Raw genomic sequence first — 17,434 nt, forward strand, 5'->3', positions numbered from 1 at the left:
CAGTGTTGGAAAGCTAAGCCGTGAGGGAATTTTAAAACAAACCATGTACCCATGTGCAGTGGAAAGAAACGAATTTGTCCAGTCTGACTAAACAAATATTTAATAATGTACTGAATAATATGGACTGAATAAGAAATTCCCGGTTACTGAACAATGGCTAAAAGTGGTGTCAAAGAATTATGAGTGAGAATCATGCTCTGAATTCTAAGTAAAAAATATCTGATGCCTGTTTTGTCAAGAACCATGCAGCCTTATATTAACATGCCTTGCTTTTCCATTTCTTCCTTTAGCAGATAAACTGATTTACAGTTGAAGTTAAATACAGTATAGGAATATAGATAAGCAGTTAAGATAAGGACCTGATCATTGGCCAAAAAGTAGCTTGCTGGTAGATCTGGAATATAAGCTCAGAACCATGCAGCCAATAGAGCTATATACGAAACCATTACCTCACACTGTCACACCCAAAAAAACCTTGCCATTATTAGTAGTACTATTACTATACTGCCAGCAACCAGTTGTTCGACCATTACACACTCTTTCTGTTGTCTACTCTGCACTCATATATTTTCAGACTGAAGCACCAGTTTGTGGTAAAGAAATCTTGGCTTACTGTCAGCATCATCCTTAATCTTGACGAGCGTCTCATTTTGAACTCCTATAGACGCCCCAAACTGAGACTCGCTTTTGGGGCTCCCCAGGACCAGCCTGAGCTCCTTCACCTCTTCATGCTCCGTGTCATCGACTAGAATGAGAGTACAAGGCTTCTCCACTTCCCCTAAACACAAATCACACACAGTCAGAAAGTCATTAGCAGTTTTAACAAGCAACCAAGAAGTCTAAGGTACTTATATTATGAAAACCTAACAATTCTGTCAAATTGTATTCATCAAATGATATTCAATAATTTCTCTCTAATATAATGCAAATTCAAATTAGGTATTAAGAACAATCTGATCATTGTCTGATTTCAACAGTGAGATGATTTCAGTGATCCTCTAAACGGAACAGTACGATATATCAGACTTTATTTTAATATTCCAAAAAATGCATTGTTGGAAAAAAAAAATCAAAAAGGAAAATTCCAGATAAATATTTACCATTAAAGTGATGTCAAGTTCAGCTCATCAAATTGACTCATAATATAAAACCTATCCGTGTCTGAATTCACTGACAAGCTGGAAGAGAAATGCTAGTTCATCATGCTGTAAAGGCAGCAGTGGTGCTGACCTGGTAGGAACGTGATAATGGAAGCGTCCGTGTTGGGTCTCTCGTTGAAGTCCATCATGACCTGAGCAGAACCCTGACGGCTGTAGCAGCGCACGCTGGACCTGTATCTCAGATCTCCACTGCGGTAAATGATGGCCATAATTTTTCCATCATTCTCATTACCTGTGTATTTCGCATCACGGAACTGCATCTTTGGCACTGCGCAGGCAAAACAGATAAGTTTGCTTAATTTTTATTTGTTTGAATACATTTACAAGGAATATTGAGAAAGAATTATGGCACAGGGTTTTTCCAAGCACACTAAATGATTCTCATGACTGCATCCTGTTCATTGGTGGCTGACCCTCTAAGAGATAACTGCCTCTGTCATTTGTGTGTACTCGGAGAACACTTACAGTCTGATACAGAGTCGTTGATGAAGACGGTGGCTTTGCTTGGCTCTCCCAGAATGCCGTTCATGGGCATGCGGAGGACGAGCTCGAACTTCTCGGGCCCCTCCAGCACAGGCTGGCCCAGGTCATCCAGAATAGTGACGCGGATCGTCTGCATGGTGACGCCTGGTGCAAAGTCCAGGTTCTTACTGATTCCTACGTAATCCTCACCAGCTGCGGTAGACATCGAGATGTTGTGGAATATCATCCATTGTCCCAGGAACATGTCATTTTATACCATTAAAATATAGGTAGAATAATAGCACTATCAGAAAAACAGGAAAGAAATGGTCTGGGAACATATCTATGCTTTTGTCCTCACCAGGAATGCAAAAATCAATGAATATTCATGACACGCAAAATGGAAATGTCCACATGTTCTCCTGCTAGCTTGCATTTGTTGACGCAAGGATGACTTGAGTGGTATTTCAATCTCAGTCTCATATTATTAGTGATTTATTTATCAGTAGATAAATTTGTCAACCAACATTTTTGTTTATCACGTATATTAAATAAGTTTGCTAAATGGCCAGGTTAATATGCTTTTCTTTTGGGTAATTTTTTGAGGGGTAAAATCATAGAATAATTTGTGTACAAGTCTATAACGGTTTCATGTAACACTCCTCAAATAAATATAACAAGAACCACAAAATATTATTATTATTTAAAAACAAAAAGACTCTCCTAAGGGTTGTTAGTTCTAGTAACTAATTAATGACCTAACTAAAACACAACAACAATATAATAATAATAATAATAATAATAATAATAATAATAATAATAATAATAATAATATAGGCATTTTAAATCACTAAAACAATCACAGAAAAGTATGTTTATTTGTAATAAATGTGCCAATGTCTTAGAATAAATCAAAGATGTTCAAAACCAATTTCCATATTTGATTTTTAACATACTGTAAATTAAAAAAAGAGAAAGTCTTCGCACTTAAGGCAACCGAAAGCTCTGGGAGTTTTTGCGATAATTAAACCAAATGGTAGGAGGCTTAGCATTTTATTCCTGTGTGGCAAGATGCTTTGCAGGTGACAACCAGATGCTCTGTTGATTTTCGGTTCTGAATATTCATGCTAGTGTATATTACACATTTCTTCTATGCCATAGGTGCAATTTACAGTTGGCATTTCTCCCATAAGAAAGAAGGTAGAACCTTCAGTGACTGATAGCAGTGACTAATTTACCAATGAACTGAAAGGGAAAAAAAAAATACTGAAAAGATTTTAAAAAATCCATTGAGCAGTGTGTTCTTGGGAGATTGCGCTTTTCTGCTTTTCTTTTCTGGCACCTGATATTGCAGCTTTGAAGTTATGACTGAGTTATTCATTTGCTCAGCTTTGGAGTTTTGTGCTCTGTACTGTTGATAGTGTACTCTTTAATCCCCCAGTTTCTTCCGTATGCCACTAAGCCTGCAGTGTGTGTGTGTGTGTGTGTGTGTGTGTGTGTGTGTGTGTGTGTGTGTGTGTGTATGTGTGTGTATAGAGCATTAGATTAGATAGTGCAGAGGCAATATTTACTCTAGTGGGAGAGCAAGTAGGCTGATGATAGTTCAGACTCAGACACACAAAAAAAAGTGATAAAACGCCACAAATGGAAAAAGGGAGAAACTTATAAACTTGCCCCGAAGGTTATCATGAGGGAAAAAAAAAAACGATACTCACATACACACAGGATTTCAAGTATGTCTATAGGCAACCTTGGATCCGCTTGAACTCCAGTTATGTTATACCAATAGCAGTTCCTTATATCATGTAAAACCACAAAGACTAAACTTTTCTGTTTAAACCAGGGATGGAAAGCACGCTTTATTCCTTATATCTTTATTCAGACCTACAAATCAAAGTTTTCTTCTTCTCTCGTTTGGTTAATAACTGTATGCTATACATCACTAGAATGGACTCCTGTGCATTTTATTTACATTTCAGTTTAAAGCATCTAATCAAATTCATCAGTGTAGGGAAAAAAAAAACCCACAAGTATTAAGAATCATGTCAGTTCTTAGTTAGAAAAATGTACTTTTTAATACTTGAATAAATTTAAAATGTGTTTGACCTCTGGTGGAAAAACTAATTTTATTATTATTCATTGCTTAAGCTAACTGAGATTTAAGTTCAATGCCTTTTAATCATTTTTCTCTTCTTTCATGTGTCTATTTTTTCAGTTTGGGTTGATGATATGGTGCTATGTGTCATGAATTTTTCACATTTGGCTACATGTTTTCATTCACAAAACTGGGATGCCTGAGCTTTTTAAAACTGGAGAACTTTGGCTACTGCCAAGACACCTAGCAAAACCATTACCAAATATTACAAGAAAAACAGGATAGTATTTATTATTTGTTCATTGTTTAAAATCACATACCTTCAGCTGAAACAGGGTCAGTTTTTCGTGAGCGCACTGTAACCGTCCCCGTCTTAGACAGGTCAGATCCTGTTCTCCAAACCCGAACCTCCACATAGCCATCGCTCTCATCCACATGGTACTCCATGTCTCCAAAATAAAACACTGGCGCTGTGGAAATAGTGAGGCAAAAATATATCAGTTCAGATCGGACTGGATCATCAGTGCAAAACTTCAGAAACAATAGAACCGGATGTGATTGGATTGCTGGATAGAGCTAGAATTTGTGTATCAGTAGTTAAGACGGGTTGTGACTTCAAATCCCAGCCCTGTGAAAGAGGCACTATTAGACACTCAAGCAACAGCATTAACGATCATCTACTCTCTTTTTCTGCTTAGCTTCTAACTTGCTTATCAGTTAGTTTTGCTTAATAGCATGTGCTAACTGAATAAATGTAAATGTTGGATGATTTAGGAACAATTCGTCAGTTAAAGTGTCAAGACGGAGTGGTCACACAACTACAGTGTCTCGTAATGTCAAATACATGAAGAATTTGAGGTAAGAGTTTCTAGAACATTACTGCCAGTGCTGAGGTGTGTATAAGGACTGAGATCCTGCAGGACCTGTGGATCCTTATTTTGACTGTCTGTTTCCACAAGCACAGGACGTTACTTCTTGTGGAAAGAGACACTATTCAGATTACGGAACAACAAACGAGCATACAACTGCTGCTGAATTAACTGAACTCGACACAAACTGTAGGAGCCATCAGTCGTTCCAGTCTTACATCAGTCACTTTATTAGTGACTTCTCTTTCCATTTACTTTCACTGGAGGCTTCATATGCTTTAAGATGGATAACTTAATAGTAGGCTGGGATTTAAGGAGGTAATAATAATAATAATAATTATAATAACAACAACAACAAAAACATATCTATCTATCTATCTCACATATTTATGTACTTATTTAAACACCTATTTATGTAATTATTATTTATTTTTTATATTTCTGATAAGGAAAATGAAAAAAGGGTTCTTTAGTAAAGGAAATGGTCATATATATATATATAGAATTGAATACAATAATTTAGGTATCAACATGGTAAGCAGTTGTTTTTTTTATATTAACTTACATAAAATATGATACTATAATATCTCTCTCTATTTTTGACTCAAGTACAATAAAAAAAAATGTGGTTCTTTATAGCGCCCTGTTGTACATAGCTCTTTTACAGAACCTTTTAAAGGAAAAAAAATTCTATTTGGCACCAAAAGGGGTTCTATTATTGTTAAAAAGACACTGGACCTTTTTAATGGTTCTATAAAGCACCTTTTCTTTGTGTTTGGCCTGACTGCTCCTGGCTCATTACAGCCTGTTTCTTACGATCATTACAAAAGAAAGCAGTGTTCAAACTGATGCTTTGTGTGTGTTTTGGAAAATTGGCCCAAATGACTTAATTAGAAAATAGTGCAAGAATGTACAGTACAAAGAGAAATGGGAGAGGGCTCTGTGCATACCTTAACTATACACGATATACGAGACAACAGAACATGAAGCAACTGGGGGAAAAAAAGTTTAAAAGAGCAGGGGCATCTAAGATGTGCCTTCCATGCAATAACATGTTAACACGTGCACTCTGCTTTACACGTGCAATTGTGAGCAAGCGTACATGCAATTTGTCATTATATTGCAGACGTAATGATGTAGTGCCTATGTATGAAACGCCAAAGTCATCAATTTACTCCTAAAACCTCAAGGCATGTCTTCTGGTTTTCCTCCCTGCTCTGATATGAGCTTATGGTTTTTGACCTGAAGAGTCTTCAGGTAAAGACACAGGCTTGCATTTTGAGGGTCTCCACGTGGTCCTGACAGAAGATCCGGAGGTTGAGATCCACATACCAGTCTGGACCTGCCTGCTCACAATTAAACCTCTGCCCAAGCAGAAATTCCTCATGCTACTCACATCTCTGCATAGTGTATGTTCCTAACACACACACACACACACACACACACACACACACACACACACACACACACACACACACACACACACACACACACACACACACACACACACACAGCCTGTGAAAAGGCTGCTGTAGCTCTCGGCTACCAAATAAGCTTTCGTGAGAGATGTGCTGTCATCTTGGGAAACTGACGGACACGACACGACGTTGACGGCGCGCATGTCCACGGAAGGAAATACAACTAAGCCTAGAGAAAATAAACCCCGCTGGCGACCTGTCCGATCTTCCGTCTCTCAGCCGTCAATCCCGTGAATGCTTTCGACGGCACTCAAGTAATGCAGAGCTGTCGAATATTTAATTCATTTATTTTTTTCTAAAATACATCAGATTATGTCAAGGAATACAAGTGCAAGTTTTTTGCTGTTATGCTAATAAAAATGCACCTTTCTGACAGAGTGACAGATAATACCCTGTATAAATGTGAACTGAATTAACCCCGCGGCTTAGGATAAATAAATAAAAGCCTGCAAATTTTAAGTTGAACATTTTAAAGAGGTTGAAAAGTTCAGCCTGAAAAAGTTCAGCCAGTTCAGACACTTTTATTCAGGATCTCATTTCCTCGAAGTGCCCCGTATGCAAATCTCCCGCTTAGCCAATTTCGGGCTACAAACTCAAAACGACAGCAAAAAAAAATACAAATTACCTGATGGTGAGTTTTTTTTGCAAGCTGTGTAAAACCTAACACCCAAGGCCAATGGATCTCTAAGCATAGCCGCAAGGCTTATGGAGAAGGTGACAATTACTCCACAAAATAAGTGCAACAGATAAAGAGCATTTTCCCTCTAGTTCAAGTGACAGACTAGCGTGAGAAGTCTTGGTGTTGCTGGTATTTGTTCATGCATCAAGCAGATCAAGCTCTGGGTAGAGTTGAGGTTAGGGGGTAATTGCTGCTGATTGGCTTGGCATGGGTATGCTGGATGTACGAGTGTATCTGAGCTCCTGTAATCAGATAAGCTTTATCTCATACAGGAGACAAGCACATGTTTTAAAGGGAAACGGCTCACAAATCACTGGATCTACGGCTCTTTCCTGCATATCTCACAACTCTTCCCCGCTCGTGTTGGGTTACGATTGTGGCACTCAGCCACAACAAAGTCATGACCTGTTGAAAGAGCTGGATCTCATGTTTTAATTCATGACCTGGCTTGGAAGAAAAGATCTAAATGAAAAGCAGTAGTTACTATTCTTAAAATAGTACAGTGTTCATTAAAACCTTTACATTATGGATAGAATATGAATAATTTATTGTGCTATTGATGTGTCGTTAATTCCGTTATACCACTGCACTGCTGAATTCTTGAACCTGATTTAGTCAGAAGGTGTTGATTAATATTCGCGACGGCTCTGACGGTACTCCTGGCTGTAATTTAAATCACAGGTTTATGTTCATGCTCAGGTTCTAATACATTACCGTTTCTATAGTAACAGAAAATTCACAGGGACTTGTTAAAAATGTGTTGTTATTTAAAAAAAAAAAGAAAAATATCTAACTTTTGATATGGTATTGTTTTCTGTAAGGAGATTTAACAGATTTAACATTTATGGAAGGAGTCTCCAGTGTCAGCGCTTGGTAACGCTCAGTAAGTTTTCCACTATGGGGAAATCTTCAGTACTGAAGAACTTGCAGTTTCTTGGTAACACGACAAGCTGCTTTTGTCTCATTAACTTCACGAGAGAGAAAAAGTAAGGCTGGTGAGGGAATGAATGTTTACAGCTGCTATAACATAAGTGATAACAGGAATGAACATGTTTTGCAGATGTTTCACAACATTAAACACAACTATACATAAAAGAAAATGTATGTACTGTAATTGTTGGCAAGTTGCTGTGCTATAAGAGGAATGAAAGACTGTCAGGAAATGTTGTTAAGGGAAAATAACTTTTCCTATAACAGCTTTACATCAGGCCTCATCATATCACATCATTGACTATTTTCTTACAGCAGGCCCAAGTGTTTCATTCCTTATTTATTTTGGTACTGAGATATTAGATACTCCTATACTCAGTAAAAAGTCTTCATCAAGCCTGAATGTTCACATTAAGAAAGGGTGTGTAAAAACATTTGGCTCTCCTTCTTGGCAAACATTTTGCAATTTGTATTATATAGCACAGGTTTTGAGCTCAGGTCATGCTGCTGTGCTTTTAAAAGCACCACTTGCTTACTGTTCATCTATTCTTCAGAGGGCTGTGGAGCTTAGAGTGCCAATGTCGCTCTTTCTGTGCAACAATTCACCACCTTGGAATGAAATTTCTGATTAAAAAAATAGATAAAAGTAAAAGCAGCAGGCCAGAGAGATGCCTTTATTCATCTAGGAGATGTGCAGAAGGTGAAGAAGTGTGTGTGTGGGGGTTGTGGTTGGCAGCAATTCTCTGAGGAGCACAGGGTGTTGTTCACACATTCACACTCGCTAATGGAATGAACTTTCCACAGCTTAGCCATCGCATGTTTGTAGGGTTTTTTCCCCCCACTCTTTAAAAAAGGCCAGTAAAACAAGGCTTGGTTTGTCCTAGTACCTATTTCTTAGAGAAGAAAATGGACAAGCAGCATCTAAATTATCGGGTAGCTTTCTTTGTGAAGTTCACTGCTCACCTCTGATGGGTCTGAATCACTTCAGAGCAGTTTTAGGCAGCGCTTCCATCATAATCAGGCAAAAAAAAAAAAAAAGCAAACGGAGAAGCAGAGTGGTCCATTTAGTGATCAATGCTGTAATTTCATGCATGATGGTAGGATTTGTATGTCATTACGCTTTCATTTTTTTTTTTGATGAAATATGGTGCTGTGCTGTTCTTCCTATGATCTTGATGTAAAAGGTTACCACATTAGGAAAGTATGTGCAGTGCTGTGAATTTTCTTCATCCACACGATATATCCAGTTTTTTCCTGCATTACAATAGACTACTTTGTACCTTTAAAAAATAAAATAAAATAAAATAATCATTGCTATGCTTCACAGACCGCTGGGGTTGCCCGGACTCCATTTTGAAAACTATAGGTGTTTAGTGATCAGCTCAGAGGTCAAGCAGTCATATTGCTTCCTCTTTCAAGGTTTAAAATGGGTCTGATAGGGTGAGATCTGCAGATAAACTGCAATGCCTTCTAGATCAAGAATTCACAAAAATTTTACAGGCAGGGACCCCTTTATCTGTGTAAAAAATCACCTTTATCTGTGCTTTATCTTTCCACCCAAAGAACCTACTTTTATAAAATCTCTCATTATGTTCCAGTTAACATTAGTTATAGCTTTTATATAACTTTTATAATGATGGATTGTGGCTTCCACCACACTAACTAAAGTCAAATGTCTATGCTGCTCAGACCCCCATTTTGAGAACCATAGTTCTAGATAAAAGTTAGTGGAAAAATGGTTAAAAACAGAATTCTTTTTATGTAGACAAATACAATTAAAGATAAATATACAATAATGAAAAATATATAAATGGCCCTTGCTACCTTTCAATTTGTGGATACTTAGCTCACACCAAAAGTGACATAAAATTGTACAATCAATCCATTGTTCATAAGGAACTTGTCAGTTGTGGAATAAAGACACCCTCCTCCAAACACAACCCAACTACAGACTCAAGCAATTCAGGCAAGTACGACAATGCCATTAGTGCATTGATAACATCCTTACAATATTATTTTGGCAAAAATTAAAATGGTTTTCATTTATAGACAATGCAGATTTTTTGTATTCTTGTCATTACTGGTGACAAAATTCAACCTCTCTTCAACAAACACTTTTAATTTCAGCCAATGAGGCAACTTCCAGGAACAAGAAATGAGTGTGTCGTTGAGAGCAAATTTCACCAACTGGTAAAATAGCCAAAAGCAATGTAGCTTAACATCATTTTCTTGACAATTTACATGGCTCATATATGGCAAAACAGTGTATAATCATATTTAACTAATTTGTTAACTGGTTAGGTAAAGTATGAGGATAAAGTAGCAAAATTTGTGCAGTTGTTTTTTTTTTTTTTTTCCCCCACTGCTTGACCTTCTGAAGTCCACAATCATGTTGACTCATTCTTTTGCCCCCAAAGAGTCATTCAACAAACTTCATTTGAGCTGATAAAGTACCGGAACAGCCCATAAGATGGGAAATGATAAGGACAATTTGATAAGGATGTTATAACCCTTACTGAAACTCAGGATTGGTCTTTTTTGAACAACCATTCCCGAGGGTGGTTTGCACGGAACAATTCCCATTCCTCTTGTCAGATGGGATTTACATGGAGAGGTGGGATATTTATTATGGATTTTTGGTCACATTTATTTTATTATTTTATTGACAATTTTTTTCATTCATCTTCAGTAACCGCGTTATCATTGTCAGAGTTGCAGTGAGTACAGACTGTGTAGTCCTGTGTCTGGAAAGATTACACCATCTTTTACCTACTATAAAATGACCTGCAGAAATAACCCCAAGGTATATATTATTCTTTTGACAGTCTTACGATCACTTAAATAGATCTCAAACAAACTGATGCTCTGTCGTAACAGGAATCGATACTCTTAATGATGTGTACAGCAGTGTTCCTATATGAAGCTCACTATCTAATCACTCTCAGGGGGCTAATAACAATATCAATCCTCTGATGTACCACACTAATTTGGCTGCACCTTTGGATCCAGAAGAAAAAAAGGCAGCTGGTTTTAAAGGTAGAGGTTAGAAAAGGTGAGAAGATCCGCCTGTGCACATCTGGTTCCACTGCTTCAGTTTCAGCTGGGAGAATAAAGCACTAATAACAGGCTGAAGACTTCTCCCAGCTCATTGCCGCTCCAGTACTCTCTATATATTATCCACACACATTTAATGGTCTACTTAGCATGCCTGATCCTGATGTACAAGCATTTTCATGTTTTACAGCTGATCTTTCAGGATGTGAGTGCAGGCAGTGGAGTCAGCATCAGACCATAATTAAAGATAGCATGAGACAACATGTTCCTTCCACCTGAAGTACAGATTTATTGTGAATATAGGAAACACTATGCTGCCTCGTGGTGTGTATGAAATAACGATAAGATGAGACAGCAGCTGTGGGTGGGCAATCGGTTGTGATGAATGTTGCTCACTGCACATGTGTGGGCTGCTTGTAACAATAGATACATTTCAAAACCACAGTGAGTAAATTCCAAGTTTCTCTGTTCTGTTCACGATCTAGTGTAGACGTTCATGAGTTTTTTAGCATCTGTATATTAGGGGTTGAACAATAACTACTTTTTATTAATCGACTAGTAATTAAAAAGATAAGTAGTCAACTTGTCATCTTTTCCATAGTTAATGCAAAAACTGTTCCGGGACATAGCTGTTTTTAGTCTTCACTGTTAACAACAAAAGTAAATAAATCAATGCAATAAATGTATAAAATAATAAATGTGTGTAATATTACACTGTATCAATTCTTAAACTGCATGTTTATGTAGACAAGCTAGCACCTCAGCTGAAATCGTTAATTCTGAGACTGATTTTCCACCATTTTCAAATCCTGCCACAGTAGTATCCGAAAACAAGTCTGGATAGACCTCTGAGCTTCCATGCATCCGCTGATCTGACTCTAAACTAGCTGACTGGGATGGGATAGTGATGTGCAACCTCATAGAAGTGACTAGAGAATGCATCAGTCCACTAGTCTATGCAACCTTTACTATGTGTGTGTGTGTGTGTGTGTGTGTGAGCATGTTAAGACCTGGTGTAGACATGACTAGTTATAGCTGTTGAAAGTGCACTTTAGAGACTGACTGAGTGAGAGAGAGAGAGAGAGCGAGAGAGAGAGAGAGAGAGAGAGAGAGAGAGAGCGCGCAAGACCTCGCTGACAGTAACAGGTGCCACAAATTCCTTACCATCAGCCTTCCTACACACACTTTTACAAGAGCTGGATATGAGGAAAGAAAAAAAAAAAACAAACATATTTTACAGTCTTATATACTCCACGTATGTATATCAGGCATCAAGTATAGCTATATACAGGCTACAGCTTATAATCCAATATACAGTGGGGTCCAAAAGTCTGAGACCACTAGTGAAAATACTTCTATTTTGCAGTCTTTTCTAATTTAATACAATCCTTTTCATTGCAAATTATATTGCCAGCAATAATGTGAGTAAAAAAGTTAAATCTTAGAAATATATTCATGAATTTCATAATTGGTATTCCCCCTTTAATGACAGCGTTCACTCAAGCTGGCATGGACTTCACAAATTTGTGTAATCCATCGCAGTTTTATCTGAACATATGCTTCAATAGAAGGAATAAGACTCAGGGAAACCTGACCTTTTGTACAAAGGTACATGGTCAATATTACAAATTTGATGAACTTTAAATAGTCCCCAAGAAATAGTACAGAATCTAGAATCTTGAATATCCAATCCATAATTATCAGTTTCCTTTCTTTAGTTAAAAATCTTATAAACTCTAAAACCTTTTTTTCCACCCCGATTTTAAATCTGGGAAAAATCCCAGATTTTCAGTGTGGTCTCAGACTTTTTTTTCCCACAGTTCTTTGTCTGGAAGGATTACACCATATTTTACCTATTATAAAATGCCACTAGGTATACAGCACATATATCTGACATGCTGGGAAAGATCCCATTATATCCATAGCCTAAAAAGTCAAATAAAATGATCTCTGATGCTCAAAAAGACTCATCATAGGAGTGACATGTCTAATGTGCACAGTGTGTGCAAGTATATTTTACATACATGTTAGTTATGTGCTAAGCATGTAACCTATGAATGATCAGGTTGAAATTATACAGAGAAGCCATTTAGCAAGGAATAAAACATGACGGGGCGTGACGTTATAGGAAAAGATCAACCATGAAGCTGATTATTTACTCTGTCCTAAAGTGTTTTATTCATGCTATGCCACAGTAACAATTTTTAAATTTATTACTAAACAACACATCATATGTTATATCTGTTTATGATTACATTTAATGGTGTGGAACGTCCATGAACAAGTTAGTTCCTGTTTTCAATGACATTATAGCAGCTATAAACTGGCATTCCTTCACCTCTTTTTTCTCTCTTGAAGTTAATAAAATGTAGTTTGTCATATTTCAAAGAGACCCCAAAGCACAAAGCCCTCCATTCTGAACACTTTCCTGTGATGGAAAACCTATAGTTACAATTTGTCCTTAGAATGTTGAAGTACTGGCACTGGAGACTCCTTCCACAAACTATAAATATTCAGATACATTTTCTGATGTTTACTTCTTTATTTTTTCTTAACTTATCTGTAGTGGAGCTGGCAAAACCATAAAGATCTGGTATCTTTTTTTTTAAGTACAAAATTATGAAATATATTTATTGCATGAGCAAATAAAGGAAATACTTATTTCACATTAAAATGAATCGGTAAACAAACTTGTACACACATACAGTATCCTGCCCCAAATAAGAACTATAGGAAGCTTCTGAAATCATGCTGTCACTGGAATTCAAAACAAGTTTTAAGGATTTCTGTTAAAGATTATATATTTCTATAAAACAGCATTTACCTAAATATACAATATACAATGTACAAGGGAGGGTCTGGACTGGCCAAGCAGGTGAATATGGGGAATTGTGATTGGATGACAATTTTATAATGCCAAAGAGAAGCACATTAAAGCAGATACAATATTTCCACTTTATATTTTGTTTCATACTTTTACACACTGTTTTGTAGTAGTAAATGTTCAGTGACGTAAATTATAACTCATTTATGCAATAACAAAAAAAAAAAAGAACTTTATAATTCCAAGGTCTTGAGTTTCTGTTTACTGTCTTCTTCCTGCCCTGAATTTGCCCCTGTGCTTTCTTCTGACCCACACCTGAGGCTTGTCTCATTAGTCAGTGTGTTTATATCCCACATGTTTGTCTGTACACACTGCAAAGTCTTGCCTGCTTAATTGCTGAAATTCAAAGCCATATTTTCTGCCTTTCAGTAGAGTCAGTTTTCTAGTTTCTGGGACTGTTCACCGCTTCAGTTTCAAGTTCTGGTCTTTTTGGTCCATTGATTCACAGTGTTTCATCTCCCGAGCATTTTCTTGCTTTGGCTGTAGCATTCAGGTTTTAAAAATAAGTATGGGCACCATTCATGAGTAAGTTTGTATAATCTGACCTCTGTATTTTGTCTACAATTCAAAGAAGAGCCCAAATAAAGAGGCTTAAAAAAATATTCAAATGCACCTGGATCCAGTTTGTTAGAAATTGACACTTCAATAGCGCCAAGTGACTTGGATGAACTGTAGCGTAATTCCTAAACATGTTAAGATAAAAAAACCTCTGAATTTTACAGAGTTTGAGAAATAAGAAGTCTGAGGTCATTGACAACTTGACAGTTGGAGGTAAAAATAAACCAAGTAACCATAGACACCAGCCAACTCCATTTTTTCTTTTTGTGAAGAATGCTGCACATAATGTCTAAGCTGTCACCAAGATCTGGACTGATTTCAGATTGCTGGAAGATGGCCACCCAATAAGATGACTTATGTCTGGTTGTGTTAAAAACAGGCGATTAGGTTTCAGGTGCATGCATCGTTGTTGGTGCTGAAGGAACGTCACTGTCAAACTGCAGCTTCAGGCAGTGTTTTCTTTTTTCCCCCCTTCTTCTTCTTCTCTCTCTGTTTTTTCTCCCCAGCATTGCCACCAGCCAAGGCTCATGTTTGCAGAGCAAGATAACAATAAAAGCATACACAAAGAATGTCGCCACAAAGCCCTGCTGTTCACCGCCCTGTTTATTCATTCCAGACAAAGTCATCGGTGCGAGACAGGATCAGCATGCCAACTGATACGCTTAAGAGGCTTCCGATTGTCACTTACCACCACTAACAGAACTTCAAGCCTGGATAGCACTGTTCCCGATAACACAAACACCTTTCTTCTCTTTATCTGGCAGATTAAAGCCATCAGGGACTCTCTTCACAAGAAAAGATCCCTCACTCACGTCTGCTTAACCCATGTTTATGAAGACTAAGGAAAGAAAGAATGCTCAGTTCTCATTGTGTTGTAGCAGAAAGACACTTTGAAAAATTATAACGACAAAATGATGTACCTCATTTGTCTATATGATGACAATATGCCAGGGGTCGTTAACTGGTAGCCCACAGCCCAGATGGATTGGGAAAAAAAAACTGTTGCAAAACTGATTAAGTATAAAAAAAAAAACTGCCACAACTCCATAGTTCAACTACTCCATTTTCTTTTCTTTTTTTTTCCTGTTTAAAACCCAAACTATCTCTGCTTCTGTTGTAGCTTGGAGCTCGTCGTGAAAGGAAAGATTTTTCCCAGGCTTTCATATTTCATTTACCTTCTCTGGTTTGATTAGTGAATGCTTGATATGGCTTGTTTTTTTAAAAAAAAAAAAAAAAAAAAAAAAAAAAAAAAAAGTTGCCAATGAAAATGATTGATTATGATTGACTATAGAGTAGTCATTAATTCTTCACTTCACGTTCAAGACAGATTTAATCTGTTTAGACTCCATGGCATTAGTCAAATGAGGTAACATGCAGCGTAACTGTATGCAAACAAAACAACCACTTCAAGTTGATGTGTCTTATTTATTGCCATGGACGAATCACTAATGGTTAAGCCAGGGGTGTCATTTTAGGTCATGGGCCACATTATACTTCGTCCAACGCCAAGTGGGCCAGAACAAAAGAAAAGTCAGTTTAGTATAGACCAATAACAACTTCTTAATGTCTTAACACACTCTTCTGAAAGGAACAAATAAAAAAAATTGCGATTGCATAGGTATTCACCCCCACTGCTTTGAAAGTCCTAAAATGGCTCTTTTGGAAACAGATGGTTACAGTATAAAATTTTTAGCTAGCTAATGAAGAATTACTCATCATTCCCTGCAAAAACTGGCATCTTACCAAGTGAAAATATCTTGAATATCATCAAATTTATCTGGTATTTCCTATTATAAAATTACAATAAACCAAATGTAAGATTATTAAACCTATTTTAAGACATTTTCACTCATTTAAAGCTTCACATTTTTTATTCTATTGGCATACATTTTTGCTTCTTTCGAGAAATAAATGCTTAAAATAAGCAAAATTATTTGGCAATAGAACAAAACTACTTGAAGCTTGAAATTAGTTGAAAAAAGAAAAAAAAAGCCTAGAAATAGCTTTAATAATCTTGTAGTTGGTTTATGGTAATCTACCAATGATAAATCTAACTAGATAAATCTGACCATATTAAAGATATTTTCACTTGCTAAGATGTCATTTTTTTTGCAGTGTTGAGTCTATTTCACAATTTTGCCCACTAGTGGAATAACAGACTAGCTCTGTTTTCAAATAATTTCAATTCAATTACAGTCCACAAGACAATTTTAATCTAAATCTCTGAGGCTGTATGTTTGACACCCCCTGGTTTAAGCATTAAAAGCTAACTGTTGTTAACCTGCAATCATGTTAGTTGCTCATCTGGACCTTTGTAATTAAGGTGTTTTATGCAAGTGAACCTTCACAAATTATCATTGAATATCCTTGTAATACACCATCCCTCATCACAGCCAATTCCACAATTAACCAGACAAAAGAAAATGGTTTCTGAATCAGAATATCTTTCTGAAAAGAAGCAGGATTTCCCAGTCTTTCCCTCAGATCTAACGTTAATAAAGACTGAATGAGGAAAAACTACTAAATGAACATGAATAAAATCTGATAAAGGTAGATGCAGCTCAATTCCTCTGTGTCTGAAAATGGCCCTGAGACATTAGTTACAACCATAGCAACGTTTTCACGTACAAGATTATCCACAAATTAATTTCCACAGTATCCACATGCATTCTGCTGAAGACTTCAAAACATTGAGGCACCAGTCCAACCCTGTATCTGTATGGGAATTGGACGCATTTCTTCATTCCGATCAACTGCAGTGCTGGACATAAGTTGCTATGTAACAAACTTCTCTGGACCCCTGCTGTCATCTGGTGTCATCATGCTGCTAAAGATTTACATTGGGATTTTAGCATTCACTGATATTGTATTTCATAGTCAATAATTATTAGATCTATTAGCCAGATGAATTCACCAAGCATTTTTACTTATTATCTAGTCGAAACATTATGCAATTGGAAACTTCCTGTGTTTACTTTGAAACGAGTGACTTAATAACTGTTGTGACTACCACTTGCCCCATCTCTTCACCCATTACTGCTCGTTAGTAGCAACTCTGAGCTACTCAGGCAATATAACTAAATCAACTGAGTCTACTGGAGACTTCCTGGTAACACTTTACAGTGACAGTACATGAATAATCATGCACCTGAATCACATGAATTAATACTTACTTAAATATGAACTAATGATGAGTTAAGGCATGTACTAATCACAAACTAACGAAGAGCTAACCTTAACTACGATGTGAGTCTTATGAATTCAT

At 36.9% G+C, this 17,434-nt stretch overlaps 1 protein-coding gene across 1 annotated transcript in view; it reads right to left on the reverse strand.

Moving 5' to 3' along the window:
* Positions 1–17,434, reverse strand: part of frem2b (FRAS1 related extracellular matrix 2b) — a 102,790-nt gene that overhangs the window by 24,124 nt on the left and 61,232 nt on the right. Inside the window, exons 7-10 of the mRNA XM_026934822.3 lie at positions 4,038–4,187; positions 1,626–1,835; positions 1,231–1,428; positions 614–778 (exon numbers count right to left, since the gene is read on the reverse strand). Of these exons, the coding sequence (XP_026790623.3) occupies positions 614–778; positions 1,231–1,428; positions 1,626–1,835; positions 4,038–4,187 (723 nt within the window). The remainder of the gene's footprint in view (positions 1–613; positions 779–1,230; positions 1,429–1,625; positions 1,836–4,037; positions 4,188–17,434) is intronic.

The sequence above is a fragment of the Pangasianodon hypophthalmus genome, chromosome 14 (genome assembly GCF_027358585.1).
Source record: "Pangasianodon hypophthalmus isolate fPanHyp1 chromosome 14, fPanHyp1.pri, whole genome shotgun sequence".
Classification (NCBI taxonomy): domain Eukaryota; kingdom Metazoa; phylum Chordata; class Actinopteri; order Siluriformes; family Pangasiidae; genus Pangasianodon; species Pangasianodon hypophthalmus.